Genomic DNA, 16,023 nt, shown 5'->3' on the forward strand with positions numbered 1-16,023 from the left:
AACAGAAATGTTCAGTCCTGTTGTGATACTGCTGAATCTCAAATCAGAATCCTTACAAATTCTGGTGTCTCCTATCCTCCTGCGGTCACAGGTTCCAGGGGCAAATGTGTGCATAAGAGGAGATGTCCTAGGTCATACCAAAGGTTTGCCTAGCCCAACAGATGCCCAGGGATGTGCAAGAATAGGGCAAACATATATGAATAACGAGCCCTAGACTCCAACTATATTCAGTTTGGGTACTTGTTCAGTCAAGTGTGGTTTTTATGTATTTAGTAATCCCCAGAGGATTTCTCTTTCATGCCTTAGATTAGTCTTCCTTCAGACAGATGCAAATTCTGGCATTCATAGCACTGGCACCCACCATCTAGCATTACCTCCCTTTTGTGTTTTCTGAATCTGGCTTTTACTCAATTCATTTGACGTCCCTTAGTTGTCATAGTAGAAGACATAGCGAATATGTATTTGAAAGAAAACATATGTCCCTTGGGCAGTTTTAAATATAGTAGCTGCTAACATTAATAAAGTTTCCTTATTGCTGCGTGGGAGAGGCGGGGCAGAAGTCACTGCTTTTCTTTCTCTTGAACATTCAATACTTTCTATATTTTTATTATGTTCTGCCTTTGTTACCCGTTATCTGAAGCAAGCATATTTTTTTCTTTTTTGCTTTCTATCTGTATTTTTCTATGCCTTGACTATTCATGCTCCCCATCTCAAGAGCATTTCTGATTCTGGAGAAAAGCCGTTGTTAAGATAAGAGGTGAAATGAGGCACAGAAACCTATAAAGCTAAAAAGTGAGAAATTGTAACAACCAAAAATGAAATGGTTTAGTGAGACAAAATATAGCACACTGACTTTTCAAAATCCAAGAACTATGATGGATTATATATTCCAAAAGTATAAATATTTCTCATATAGTTTCATAATCATATTATCAATATGCTTTTTAATTTCTTGTGAAAGATTTTGTCAAACAAACAAATCATTCACTGAATTGTCCATCTAATTTTAGCCAATTTAATCTAGTTTGATTTCAGAAAGGAGCTGTTTATATTCTGGACTCTGTGACAACTGGGAGCTCAGGTGCTGGCGTAGATTTTCTTCACTTGTTCTTATAAGTAACAGTTTTACTGCTCTGTGTGACTTAAAAACTGTGGAATGATATGCCAGAAAAGGGGCAGCATGCCAGCATGCATATATGGTAGAGTTATTGCAAAGTTATATGGTAGAGTTGATCGGCAATGTAGTCTTATACTCACTGCCTGCTGCATGAATCTCAAAAGCCCTCTCTGCCCTACTGAGACAAAATTCTCCCTAAGAAACAAACAACAACCAAGAGGCACCCACTTATTATTAAAACTTCACTTCAAAGCGAAGTTTTTTATCTCTCTGTGACTTTAACTACTCCAGATACCAAGTCCCTGCATTACACTCTGAAAGCTAGAAAATTCCTGTATACACAAGCTTTTCCAGCTTCTATGAACCTGGTAAGAAATTCTGTGACTGCAGTCACATCTAAACACCAGCCCCCTGGCATATTAAACTCTGCCAACACAACATTAAGTATTGAACACTGACTGCTTGTTGGTTAAATAACTTCATTAAAAGTAAGTAGTCTAGCTAAAATAACTAATATCTTCCACTATCAATGACTGCAGTAGTCATAGATTTGTCTAGCATTTGGGGCAGAAAGCACTAATAAGAACCTATTTTTCTAGTAAATACAGTTTCATTTTTAAAAAACAAATTACAATTAGAAATTGCATTTAATGTTAATAACAGTTGCCTGATGATTTCAAGAATTAAACAGAGCATTCACAACCTGGCTTAATAACTTCAATATAAATGTACTCCATACCCTCTACTAGGAACATTAAATAGCAGGATATTTTTGGCAAATGGTCTGTGGGGTTGATTCAGCTTGCAAGTCCTGAAATGTTAACGCTATACTTTTTTGTCCCTGGGAAAAAAAATTAATGTGTAAAACTTATCTCCTCTTTGCACAAATGTTGTTAATTATTCTGATTCAGAGAAATCAGTCTGTCTCCTTGTAAGTTTTCTCTTCTTCTAAGTAACTGTATTTTTAAACAGTACAGGAATATATTTGAGAAAACAGGGTACCTCAGTACCAGAGGTGTTCATCAGAGATCATGATCATACTACCTTCTAGCTCTGCAAACTATTTTCCATCAAATGAGAAAACTTGGTTTTGTTCTGCAATTTTACCCAATTTCAGAACATTTCACTAAGGGAATCAGTGGTATTATTCTCCATTTTACCTACATTTCCACAGTCATGGGGAAATTGTCACATGGTACAGAATCATCATTCACTTGTGACCAATCACCAGGCCACAGCCATGTATGAGGAGTGATGCAACGGCTGATGAAATCCCTTAACACTCCCAATCTGCCTGTTTCCACTGATTTCCTGCTCTTCATGTCACACTAGACAATTTTATCTGAACTATGATCTGGCAGAACTATGTACTGCCAATATGGAAAGGGAGTTTAAAAATTTACAACCTTATGACAGAGGAGGATGGTGAGAGAGAAAAAGATCTTGTCCACAAAGTCACCAGTAGCACTTTATTAGACTGTGAGCTTCAGGAGCAGATGATATAAAACACATTTACTCTGGATTGTTCCAAGGGCACCATAATTATGCGTAAACATTTTTTAATCCCTTAATATATCCAGTGTGATGAAAATAAATTTCTTATAAAAGGTGTTTAATATTTTTATGAAGAATGTCAATTTTTACATACTGTTGCTTGAATTGTATGTGAAGGCTGCACTTTCATTTGCTCTAAGTAGTACATTAAGTGTTTATGGTTTTTTTTCCTGATCAAAATCTCAATTAATTTAATAATTATACAAACATAAGACAGCTTGATCTAGAAAATAAAAAAAAAAAATATTTAAATGGCTGTTACATAGAGGCTAAATATATTTATGGAAGTAAATATTCACATCCAGTCAGGACAATATTTTGTACCTCACAAATATGTTCATTACCTGTCAATAGGAAAAATTCTTTAGGCAAATAATGGCAATGTTGCCTTATCCTCTCTCCTTTAGAGGCACACCTGCTCCAGCTCTTACTTCTGTAATACAGAGTCTCCTTAGCAGTACTTTTTTGTAAAGCAAACAAAAGCAAAACAATGAATATAAACATGCATATGTTTAACTACTTTCCAGATTGCAACATAAGCTAATATAACAGCTTTTGGTAGCACAGTTCTTGTTAGTACAAATCTGTTACTACACCTTTCAACTGAGAGGAAGAAGAATTCCTCCTAAACTGTCTTCACCTGCTAGTCTGTTGTCATACTTAGAGCCTGTGTTTTTTTAAGCCAAGCAGTTTTGTACACGACTTTTCTTTCCCACCAGATCAAAATATAATAAATTTTATCAAGTAACTTAACCCAATATCACCAGCCCCATTTCTCTGGATTCCAGAGAACTTGCTGGAGTTTTTTTACATTACTTTCTGCATCAGGTTTTGGTGCTGAAAATTAAGGGTTGACTTTCCTCATTCCATCATCAACCATCCCATCAGCTTTGTGAGGCTAGCATCTTTTTTGCCTTACATTAAATCAGGTATCTACTTTACAGTCCAGCTCAGAAGATAAGCTTTAAGTAAAAAATGGCTAGTTTTACAACATGTGCAGCATGTCTTTGCTAAGAAAGTAAAACCTGCCCTGGTTTTCAAAGCAGATTATGCACCAAAAAAATTGTATACAACTCTTCTTTTGGACCGGGCAGCTGGAAATGGAAGGCATGAGTTTCGTCCTGTTGCTACACTGCAGAGTTGTATCCATGAGGCCCCAAATAATTTTGGATATGCCCACACACTTTGCTTGGGCCAGTCTAAGGAGAAAAGCAATAGGAGAGTGGGCTCCTTGAAGAGATCTTGTGAGTTCATAGAGTGGCTGGAAAACAACCTTAAGAGCACAGAGGAGGAAGGGTAAAGTCCTCAAATGAAAACTAAATACAAAGGGACAGTTGAAAGAATCAACCAAGTAATAATCATTTTAATGAAGGAGGAAGCAGAGAAACAAGAACATTAATTTTGTTAGACATTTACCACCCACACTCAGACTATTTAAATTCTCAGGGATGAAAGGCAACATGCAGAGTAGAGGAACACAGTTTCAAACCACATCTATTTTAGAAATGTGCTAGCACGAACTTCATTTCTTTCCCACCACCCGTAGTTCTCCAGACCTTCCAGGGCAAATTTCTGGGATCTTCTGACAACAAAAAAGATGAGGTAGCCACTCCCAGCAAGTGTGCATAGGGCTAAGAAGTTAGCAAGAACCCTCAGGAATCTAGTCAAATGAATATTTTCCTCTTTTCGGCTCTCCTGTTCCTCCACGATAGCTTCCTGCACTTGTTAGAAAGAAAAGAATATTATGAGTACTTTAATGGTCAAGACCACACATTGCTTCCCCAGTTGTTAGAAGTCAGCTAAATAAATTACAAAGATGTGAATGTACACCTGGGCATCATGTTTTGAGATGAACTTATATTGTCTCATAAAATGTTTTGGACCCCAGCACACATTGGGGTTCTGGCTCCCCAGAGTTTGATTTCCTTCTATTGAGCCTGTCACCACTGAGTCTTGTTACACCTGCACTCATGTGCCAAAAAGAAACCAGCATGTTCTGTCAGCTTGCGAGGTGCTATGAGGCTGAGTGACCCCGCAGGATAAATGTGTGATTAGCTGCCAGAAAAGGAACTATTACACTTTTAAAATGCTCATTTGTGAGAAAAGAGCAAAAAGTTTTATTCTGAAACTCATCAATTCAGAAGGAATTAAAAGACAGTTTAGGAATCCCAAAAAAAGACAAACAGTACACAGCTTCAGACTGCAAAATAAAGTGTTTGCCCCACATTTACCCTTGACCAGGATTGATAAATATTAAGACTCTGGTGTAACTGTAATTTCCAGCTACCATTTTTGCCAGCAGAAGGAGCTTTTGCTCTGAAATGTCCTTGTGAAAAGGGAGTTTGGTTACAGCTTCTCACTTCGGTATAGTGATCAGGTGCCCAGAGGGGAAGCTGAACTCCAGCAATGTAGTAATTATTCTGCATAGCTCTGCTTTTCTTACAACCTGTGTTTGTTACATGAATGAAAGCAGACTGCAGCAGCTCTTGAGCAAAACTCCCATGCCCTCACCCAAGCCTAGACATCACCCTTTCTCTCTGAGGTTCTTTGCTCATTTGCAAAGATCACAGTAAAGCTTCATAAGTTTATTTCTCAGAATTAAGCCTCTGTCTCAACTGATTTGTATTCTTCTTCAAGTCGCTGTCAGCAACTGACCTTAGTTGATTTCCTTAGGCAGGGAAAGCTCACACAGCTTCCGTGCTTTCAGTCAGTATTTCTGCAATATTTGTTTTCCTGGGACATCTTATTTCTACTGACTTTGAGCACAGTTATCTTTCATGCCTGCAGTTGGAAAGGTGGGCAGGGTGAGGTGGTATATTAGCTATATCACAACTGCAGAAAAGAAGTGTGTTGTGTGTGATTGGATAGTGGAGCTAGAGCTTGGTCCTCCAGCTTCCATGTTGTATATTGTCAATGTGTGTCAACTGTATATTGTCAGTGTGACTGTAAATCTAGCATCTTGTTCATTATCTGGCAACACCTTGCCAGTGTATTCCCTGTATATTATTACACAGAAAATTAAATTTCCCTTTACATGCTGCCCTGGTGTGTTCCAGTGACCCCAGTGTAGAAACACATTATTTAACATTCAACAGATAGAATATATCTCCCTCATTGTTTTCCAAAAGGTGATTCTTGCATCCTGCCCCTGATTCCGCACACAATGATTCTTGAAATCAACATACCCCATAAGCTGAAAAGAGGCCTAAGAACATCTTGTACTGCCTTGCATACTGAGCTGTATTTCATAATTAATTTGAAAATAAAAACTTTCTGTTATGCAAGGAAAGTAATTTTTTTTCCTTACTGAAAAGCAAGTATACACCAAAAATTCCAAGGCCAATTCTTCTGACATGATGAATAGCCCTTTATAGATGATCCTATTGCTTTATCATATGATACCTCTTCAGTGACATGAGAGAAGATGATAATGTGAGGTTGGCAAAATGCCACCAGGATTTTTAAAAAAAGTTTTTCACCATAGAAACTGGAAATCATCGGAGACAAGAAAAAGGAAAATATTATTTTTACAGTAGAACCATTTTTCTAAAACTAGTACTGCAGTCACAGAGGACACAAAAGATGCCATTAATGCTGTTTCTTCCACAATCAAAAGGAAAAAAATAAGATGCTAAGGCACAAAGACCCAGACTCAGAAGGATATAGAGCTGCCAATTCTATTTTAAGTTTCTAGGCCCCAGGTACAGCTAATGCTTGACCCTAGTTCCATCTGATTCACACCAGTGTGAAAGGCAATCGGGTTACTTCTCCTTAATGAGCTCAGTTTTACCTTAAAGCTTGTTGTGATGGAGGCGAACTTATTATCTGCTGTCTCAGGATTGCCAATCAAGTAGTCCCAGCTTGTGAACATTTTCCAGCTGAAATTAAAACTAGTATCATCCCCACCACCTTCTTCATTTGCATTCCTTGCCATTCTACAAAAGCCAGAAAGACACAGGAAGACCATGTTAGAACTAGTTCTGCTATGTGAGCACGACTTTTAAATTGTTCCTAAATCCTAACATTGTTCTGAAAAAAACCAACCAAACAAAACAACTATATTATTTTTGCAGTCAGACATGATATACTAAATCTGGAAAGTTCGGTCTGAAACAAGAAAGAAGGATGGAGATTTTCATATTTAGACAATTTATGAGCTCACAACATACATTTTTATAAGAAAGAATGGCTTTATTTCATTAACACCTCAGAGAAACTCTGGTGGATAAGAAACTCAATAGGAAATAAATATCAAGAATACCTCTCAGATAGAAAGCTTCAGAGCATCCTGAACTGCAATAGATTTTATCAGAGACTTCACAAACAGAAAAAAAGAATTCTAAAATAACAAACCAGAACAATACCTGGTTATAGCATGCAAAAGTATCACTAATACAGCTTTCTGTCTTGCCTTTCATCTCCTATGCACCTAAACCCAAGATTTATAACAGTATCCAGAAACATCAAATTATTTCCTGAGTGATTTGACTTAATCTTGACTACTAACTTCTTTATTTCAAATTGTTGTAATTCATGTAATAATAGTGGTGTTGCTTCTGAATACTTTATCACTTAATTCAAACGATTAAGCACAAGGATGGAGTATATTGGTAGGGTAAAAACCATTTAGCCTTCAGTATTGTATTGATTTCTGAGTCAGGAAAAGGCAATGCCTATTTTAAAGCTCACTAATCAGCAGAGTTATGTTATTAATATCAATACACATTTTTAACAGTCCAGTAAAATACATACTCTCAAATCTAGGAAGAGAATAGTAAGTAAATAATATAGAAAATCCTTCTGAGCTGTCATAAACCAATACTAGGGTAGGTTTTTTTGTTTTACTGCTCATATATAGAAATGACAGAGATCATGAAAAGTTCTTAGCAGGATCTGCCCTGCTGCTGGTTTCTAGAGTAAGATGATTCCTTCTCAAGAGTTCCTAATGAAATAGTGAACCGTCTTGTGGTTGAGATATCATCTGAGACTAGAAATGTTTCCATTTTATGTTATGCACTTGAAGAGCTGCAGCGAGGAGTCCTAAATCTAAATATTTCCCTTAAATAGAATAATAGTGCTTATAATGCTCACTACCTCTTTCACGCAGACATTCCCTTTCCCAGGTCTCAGTCAACAGCAGAAAAATGGTAGCACCTCCTGTTACACTGCTTTTAGTTTCTGTGCCTACTGTGTTGGCTTTAAGAACTGCTCATAAGATTACCTAAATATTAGTGTCACATGGCCAGAGAGGAAGTTAGCACATATAAAGTATTTTTTCCTCAAGGATGTTCCTTTGTTTGAGCCACAGGGATTTTCTGCAAGAAGGAATTTTTTGTCTTTGGTCTGGGTGACAGTTATTGAAATACAATTGTCTGAGACTAAGACTTTTCCAATCTTCATAGCTGCACTATCAAAGAATACTTTAAAATATATTTTTGGCTAAACCAATTACTTTTTTATTGTAGTAGCTTGGTCCTCCTTCAAAAAATATGTATATGCAACTGATGACTTTTTTTTTTTTCTTCTGAAATGCTTCTTACCCTGTTCAGGAAACTATGTAATATTTGGAAAACAGAACATGAATTAGTCTAGTTCTTATGCAAGTGAAAAATACCAACTTCAGCACAAATCAGAAATAGATTAACTACAGTTTTCTCTATATTGACAAGTGCCCTTGAATCTTGACCTGCAATGCTTTGGTTTTTTCACCGTAGGCGTCTTAAAGACATCACTATAGTTAACTGTATTGTTGTGGTAGGTGGTCACCTTGCCTGAATCAAGAGTATTAAAGATTATTTCACTAGTGATCTATCTTCTTAGAAAAACTATCAGAATTATTACAGTTTATCCAATAGTGAATTTGGCTATAAAATAATAATTTTATTTAATTTAAAATCTGATCCTAAGACAAAATTCAAGTCCAGATTTTGAGAGCCAAAAGACTAATATATCACCAGTTGTACCACCTAGGCCCTGTTTCACTTACCCCTATGCTTCCTACTGTTTTAACATTATGTTCTTAACATTATATTAAGCATAGTTTTCACTCTGCTGGAGATTATTTTGTGTTCTGCAGAACATTAAATGCTTGCTATTGCCAGTAGCATTAAGTCTTATACATCACTGTGCAAATGTGACCTAACCACTACAGTCTTGCTGAGAATCATTTACTGCTTACTATGAGTTACACACAGAATTATTTGCCATATGTTTCTTCCTTTCATGTCTTCTTCCTTCATAAAAGAATTTAACTCACATAAGGTATCATTAAAGGTAGAACAACTGAATTTCCTGGATGTTATCTGGCATTCTGCTAGATGCAGAGAATTATTAGAAGATGGGCTGACAGCTCTGTTCCTTACTTATGCATTCATTTTTTCATTTTAAAGTTGCAGGAGGGTTCCACAACACTTGGGTACAGCTGCTGGTGCAGAACAATAGAAAAGTAAATACAGGCTGAAGGAAACTTTGACCTTGCAATTGATCCTGCATTGTCCTACCCTTACAGTTATCATATTTTTAAAAAGATAGTCTCAGTGGTCAATAGTGGAGTTATCTGCCTTTTTGAATGTACTTTATTCCAGAGCCAAGGAGAACTCACGTTCGAATGACAATCATAAAACTGTAGCCAATAGTCCCAACTCCAACAAGGAAATATGAAAGAGGCATCCTAAACTTGAGCCATCCAATTGTCCTCTGGTTATTGTAATAACCATAGAAGAGTACAGAATACTGTGCAAAGCCCTGAAAAGTAAGCAAAAATTTTAATGTCGTGTCTGTTAAATATGCATGTAATCAGAAATTGTACCAATAGCAATATATTGAAACATTCATTTCAATGAATTCAAAGCAGTTGTAAGCATCACTGTAATAAATCTCGCAGAATGGAAGGTCTCTCCTTTCATTTAGAAAGAGAATACGTCATGTCAACTTTCAAACCTTTTGTCTTTAAAACAGTTCATGGGCACTCCATCTACAATTTAATGAGTCAAAACTTTTTCATCCACATACTTCTTGTAAGACAAAAGCATTTCGGTTTACAAAATTTGTTTTTCAAATTTCTTGCAGATAAAATGCCAGGGTTTTAACTTAATTTTCACATTTCTAAAATTTACTTGCAGAGCCTATCTGATATAAAATTCTCATACACCTTCTCTGTCTAGCAATATTGACTGCTGTTCATTGGGTGATCATTCAATACACATTAAGCAATACATGAATTTTATGGATCATTATTCAGTAGCCAGGGTTTTTTAACACTTAAACTCCAAGGCTGTAAAGAGTGCAATATGAGTGTACCTTCTTTCTTCAGTAGTTTAAAGTGTATCTCCTTTTCTAAAAATATTAATGAGACTTACCCTCTCTTCTGTGGGTTAGATTGCTGATTTTTCAAAATAATTTACCAGTACATTATGAACTGTAAGCAATTGCTGATATCTAAAATGACCCAAATAGTTAAAGCTTCCTGATAATCCTCAGGTTAGAGCAAGAACTCACATCCTAGAAGACTGTATCCAGAACCTTTACAAGGATAGCTCAGCACATGCACAGCAGTGGCAAAGCTCTAGATGGATGTAATGATTTCAGGTCAAATACAGAGTATTTGACCATGCAATTGGTGGATAGACTATGCAATATATTGATACTATCAAAATATGATACTATTAAATTAAAAAAGCCATTTACTTCCCTTCTGCTTTTCTATTGCTCATTTTACATAAAATAATATCTTTCTCTTAAATATCATTGCATTTATACATTTATACATATAATTATTGTATATGTTACGTACATTATACATATATACACAGTATATATATTAAATGAGTCACAGTGTTATCCAGAAAATCTAATTCACAATTCTAAGCTGAAAATGAAATATTTATATATGATCAACAAATATTATTCAAAATGTCTTGATCTGGTAATCAACTTATCTAATTTCATTTCACGCCAGACTATCTTTAAGAGATGTGCCTACATACAACAGATAATAGAATGTTCTTCTCTGATAAGGGAAAAATTGTTATAGAACAGATTTATTACTAATTACTAGTAAAACATCTACACTAGTCAGGACACATTCAAATTCAATAGTATGCCTTTTGCATCTTTTCGCTCATTAAATCATCCTATAATTCCATCTCAGTCCAGGTTTCAATGTAGCTTAAAGAGGCTCTGAAGAACATCTTGGATCCCTCAGATTATTAAAATGCTTTTTAAGTAACTGTGTTCTGTAAAGTCAGAGATAATTCCTCCACTGCACATCATTCAGTTTGTTGTTTCCTGGGCTTTGCCCACTGCATTTCGCCATAAGAGTTGAAACATCTTTAGCTGTGTAAAGGTAGGTATGCACGGAAGATCTCTTTCACTTCTTTCTAAGCCTAACATAAAAAAGGAGTGAGATAAGAATATTGGTCAAATGCTTTGTTGTAATGAGCCTTGAGAGTCTGATCTTTTTAGGTTTGGGTTATTATCTGAGCTGTAAAATTTTAAAACTGAATTCCAAGTGAAATATATCAAAATCCAAAACTGTTTCTTTTTGTCATGTCCATAAAATAAGTACAATTTCAAGTGAAAAAAAAAACCCCAAAGATATGTTGAGCTCATCTTTTCTTTTCTGTCTTAATCTGTCTTAAAGATTGGTGAGGTTTGGGTTTGGTTTTTGGGTTTTTTTTAGGATGAAATAATGTTTGTTGTTGTGGGTTCATTTATTTGTAATTTATTTGATAGCAAGAAAGAACTGCTAGCAGATGAAAGGTACTATTTCCTGTGCTATTTAGTTGAATATGTCAGTGTCTTCAGGGAGTATTTGTTAATCTGACATGCCTGAATATCATTTAATTAAATGAAAGAAAATTCTCTTTTCCCCTCAATATTTCAGGGGATCTGTCTCTTTTACTGCCCTATTATGTGTTTATTACCTTTGCATTTGCTCATTTTGTTAACTGCTACTCTGTTATTTACTATACTTTTTTCTTCAGAGCCATCAGATCATGTTTCTGACAGTTATTATAAACTTCCCCTCTCTTTCCACCATATGTCTTCTTTCCTCTTTTTTCAAATACGTTTCTTTCAAAAACTTTGTCCCTATTTGCTATATAAAGCTCTTCTAGTCTCTATTCTCTTTACAAAATCTCCAAGTTACTGACTCCTTTTTCTTCAATATGTCTCTGATGTTTTAATTTCTCATTTTATGTCATCATCATTATTTAATTTCCCAGCTACCTGTCTAGATGTATTCTTTCTGTCACTCAAATATACAACTCCCGATGAACAAGACACAATGACATTTTATGCAGCAGTAATTGCAAAATGTTACATACGTGGCTTTTTAGAAAGATCTTTCTATCATTTTCTATCCAAAGAGGGTCCACCACTTCATGTGGTAAAATAAAGCAGAAATAATCTGTTCACTTTACATAACTTTATAGTCGAAAGAAGAACACTGCAGATTTCTATCATTATATTTTCTTTAAGTTCGGTTGTCTACAGTTAATAAGCCTGAAAGATTTGCTTGTAAATAAGGAAATGGGTATATCCAGTCAAGTTTTTTCCAATGTTCTGTCATCTTATAACCTGATTCTTCCTCCAGTCATAGCTGAAGATTGAAAATAGCACCAAGGAAGCTAAATAAAGGATGAAAATCTGGCATCATCTGAGTCTCAACATGAAGGTGTTGAGCCACAAACCAAGGGATCCTGTTTGAGATCTGCATGCCACAAGACAAGGGATGTCTCCACACCTTAACCATACTAAAAAATGGCAATATTAATGAGAAGCATAGACACTGTACCCTTTTAATGTTTTTTCAGGAGATATCAGAGCTGGCCTCCTGTTGGAAAGAGGTCAGGTATGAAAATCTGCTTGTGCCTCTCCTGGGATTTCCTGGTTAGACCTCCACAGTCTGCACAGTTGTCCCCACCCAGCATGGGTAGAACAGGACCTCGCATGAGTCAAACCTACATGGAGAGGCCATTTTTAGTTGAGTCATTCTGCAGACAACTGGAGAGGCTGAGCTGTAAATGGGAGGAACCTGTGCCTGAGTCTATTTTTCCAGGAAACGGGTCTGCTTCCAGTATCATAGTCATGCTTGCTGTCACTAAAACAACTCAAGTGCTAAAACATATGTATATGCGTTACTCTTTAAAAGTCTTCATACTTCTTACAGAAGAGAAAGACTGCAGCAGATCAAGGGAGAAATCACACTTAGTTCAATGGATGCTGCTTCCATTAATCTGAAGGAAAACCTTAAATAGATGGTTGTATCTGTTCACAGGTGAAGAGTACCTTTTGATTACATTGACTGCATGCCATAGAGAAACCTAACAGCCTCCTAAGCAACGTATTGTAATACCAAATTTATCATCAGCTGACTTTATGCAAAGTTGTATCATCCTTATATAAAAAGGCCAACTACAGAGACATGTCACATGCAAAATTAGGCAAAACTGTTGTTTTCAGGCAGAAAAAGCAGTGTGACATATTTAGGAATATATCAATAGCTTGTCAGTACTGGAGGTATAGATCCACAGGCTAGACTGGGCATTACATCAGCGGTAAAGAATGAAGGCATGCTTCTCAATTCAGCTAAAAGATCTGCATATTCTATAAGACTGAGGAAAACTAAAAATAACATTCCTTGTTTTAGAAAAAGCCTACACAGTGTATTATTGGAATTTATTTTCTTTTTCCTAATTCACACCCCATTCTCAAATTTGGAACATTAATCATATAAAATTCACCCATAATGAACGGAAAGTCAGTACCTAGGCATGTGAATCCAGCTTTGAGACTTTTCCCCATGTGTCTTCAGATTCCTACATATACTGAAATGTGAGTGTGGTCATTGAGCTTTTTTATATGTTTTGTCTGAAGGAAACATCTACACTCAGAACTTGTGAAAAAAATATGTAAATTAATTCTTTTGTAATTTTCTCCTGAAATATTTCATATTAAATCTCTGAATATTAAATAATGAAGTAAAAACCCATAATAATCAGAGTCATGTGAATATGCAGTATTGCAAATTTATGCACTTACACTAAAATCCCAGAGAGTAGCAAAGTTCATAGCACTTGCTTCTTCAGCTCTTGGGACAGTTTTTCTAGGTAAAGAGCCATATGGCTTCCCCATCAAAGCCTGGAACAAAAACAATGAGAGCAATTTACATTTTAAAGCAAATACCAACAAAGGGAAGGGATAGTGATCTGTCATTTCTTAGGAAGACTTGTTTTATGCTCCTAAACTTCTTAGTGAGGCTGACCTACTTCTCCAATTCTTTTAATTGCACCTCACATTAATGATTGAAAGTATGCTTAAAGCATGCATTGTTTTCCAAATGTAAAGAGATGTTCCACTAGTATTACTGGCCTGTCAAACTATGCCTCTTACATTCAAGGTAACACAGAAATCCAAATTTCTCTGATGAGTTGTGTTTGTGTTACCAGAAGATTCATTTTTCTTGCTTTATGGATTTTGTTGGTTTTTTAATTGAAATGTATGGGAAGATGCTAGGGATGCAGTTTTTGGATTCTGAGAGTCCCACTGCTGCTGGTGAGGTGCTTACTCAGCCACAGCATATTCCTCGCAGGGCCCTTTCCAGGCTTTAGCCCGGAAATTGTTGGGCATTTTCTCTGTTTTGACTTCAATGGAAGATGGATCATGTTTTTGAAATGCTGTACTAAGAAGCTGTTGGAAATTCCTACCTGACTTTTTCCCATCTGCTTACTAGAAGATAAGTAAGAGGATGTGGAGTAGTGATATCAAAGAGATGGCACAATACTTCTAATTCTATATAAGCCTTCTTTTTAGGAAGACAATATGGTGGCTCAAAGAAACTAGAAAAAGAATACATTTCACAGAAGTGGTTTCTGCCTTAATTACATCTGCTTTCAGCAGCATTATTAACAGTGATGCTGCACACAGCACAAAACATGAGTCTGTTGTGACTTTACAGCCCTGTTGGGCCTTATCAGCATGCGAGTATTAAGAAAACTGAAAAGGGTCCATGGTGGCTCAGAGGGCTGGAAAGTATCTATTGCAATGCACATTTTAGTCAAGATACTCCACTTGGCTGCTTCTTAGTCTCAGTTCCTCTCCCTAGTTTCCCCTAAAAAAAAGAGTTTAGCAACACCCCAGACCAGGGGAAAACACTTTCAGGACACAATTCTATACACATTTTTCTGTCATGTCCATTCCAAGACATCTCTCTGTAGAGACAACTGTCCACAAAGAAAGTACATCTTTTCAGCCTTAGAAAACTTTACTACTTTTAAATGGAGCATAAACAGATTACAAATTTATTAAGAGGCCCAGTCATATGAAATCTCAGTGCAAAGACAGAAATCCGCATAACAACTCTCAGTGAAATTTAAAAGATACCCACCTCAGGCACCATTACAAGTCCAAATGTCAGTCCAAAGAGAATCATGTTTATTCCATACATCCAGCGCAAGAATATGAAATAAGATGCTACTGATGAGCCAAAGTGACCTATGAAAACATGAGATGTGAAAAAAGGGCAGATAAGTTAGACCTCTTACATTATTTTACCTTAAAATGAAGATGCTCGAAGTTTATTGAAAATAAATAAAATCAGGAGATTTTTTATTTTCTTTATTAATATAATTCTAATAACTTTTCAGATTGCATAATAGCATTCACTGACATGGCAGAGAAAACAGAAAAAAAAAATTTAAAGTATTATTTATACAGAGTATTTAGGGTCATGTAAAAGCTGTGATATTTACCAATATTAATTCTTCTAACAGCAGGATTCAAAGAAAACCATACAATTTTTTTAATATCTGATGTGGATTGTAAGCATTCTTGACATGTAAGCATTCTTGACAAAACCAGCCCAGTTTTAATAGGAAGAAGAACAGAATTAGCCAGTGGGGATAGAATTTCCAGGGGCACAAAATACTTGTAAATGCTGTTATTGGAGTGCTCACCAGTGTTGTTCCCCAGAGAAGAACAAAAAGACCTGCAAGTGTTTGTGCCCTTTCCTTCTCTTACTTTATGTGTTTCACCTGCACACAGGTGTGGAGGCAGTCTCATCACCAGGTGCAGAGACAAAGGCTTGCACTTCAGCTGCTCTAGACCCCTGACCCAGACCTGTGCAAAGAAGACACCACCCACAGACTGCATATCGTCTTTATTCTTTCTCACCAATGAGGCAAGAACAGCAACCTCTGATAAGAGAAAAGCTTAGCTGGGGATCAGGATAATTTAGCTATGGATGCCCTTAGCTACATTTCCGGAGTGGGCAGGTCCAAACAGGGGCAACATGGAAAATGGTACAAACAGCCTGCACCAGCTGTGAACAAAACCAGTCCAAGTTTCACCAG

At 36.3% G+C, this 16,023-nt stretch overlaps 1 protein-coding gene across 1 annotated transcript in view; it reads right to left on the bottom strand.

The window, feature by feature from the left end:
• Positions 1-16,023, bottom strand: part of TMC1 (transmembrane channel like 1) — a 68,262-nt gene that overhangs the window by 16,277 nt on the left and 35,962 nt on the right. Inside the window, exons 7-11 of the mRNA XM_064438672.1 lie at positions 15,060-15,166; positions 13,715-13,813; positions 9,273-9,415; positions 6,462-6,606; positions 4,193-4,387 (exon numbers count right to left, since the gene is read on the bottom strand). Coding sequence (XP_064294742.1) covers positions 4,193-4,387; positions 6,462-6,606; positions 9,273-9,415; positions 13,715-13,813; positions 15,060-15,166 — 689 coding nt within the window. The remainder of the gene's footprint in view (positions 1-4,192; positions 4,388-6,461; positions 6,607-9,272; positions 9,416-13,714; positions 13,814-15,059; positions 15,167-16,023) is intronic.

Source organism: Phalacrocorax carbo, chromosome Z, assembly GCF_963921805.1.
Source record: "Phalacrocorax carbo chromosome Z, bPhaCar2.1, whole genome shotgun sequence".
In the NCBI taxonomy this organism is placed as follows: domain Eukaryota; kingdom Metazoa; phylum Chordata; class Aves; order Suliformes; family Phalacrocoracidae; genus Phalacrocorax; species Phalacrocorax carbo.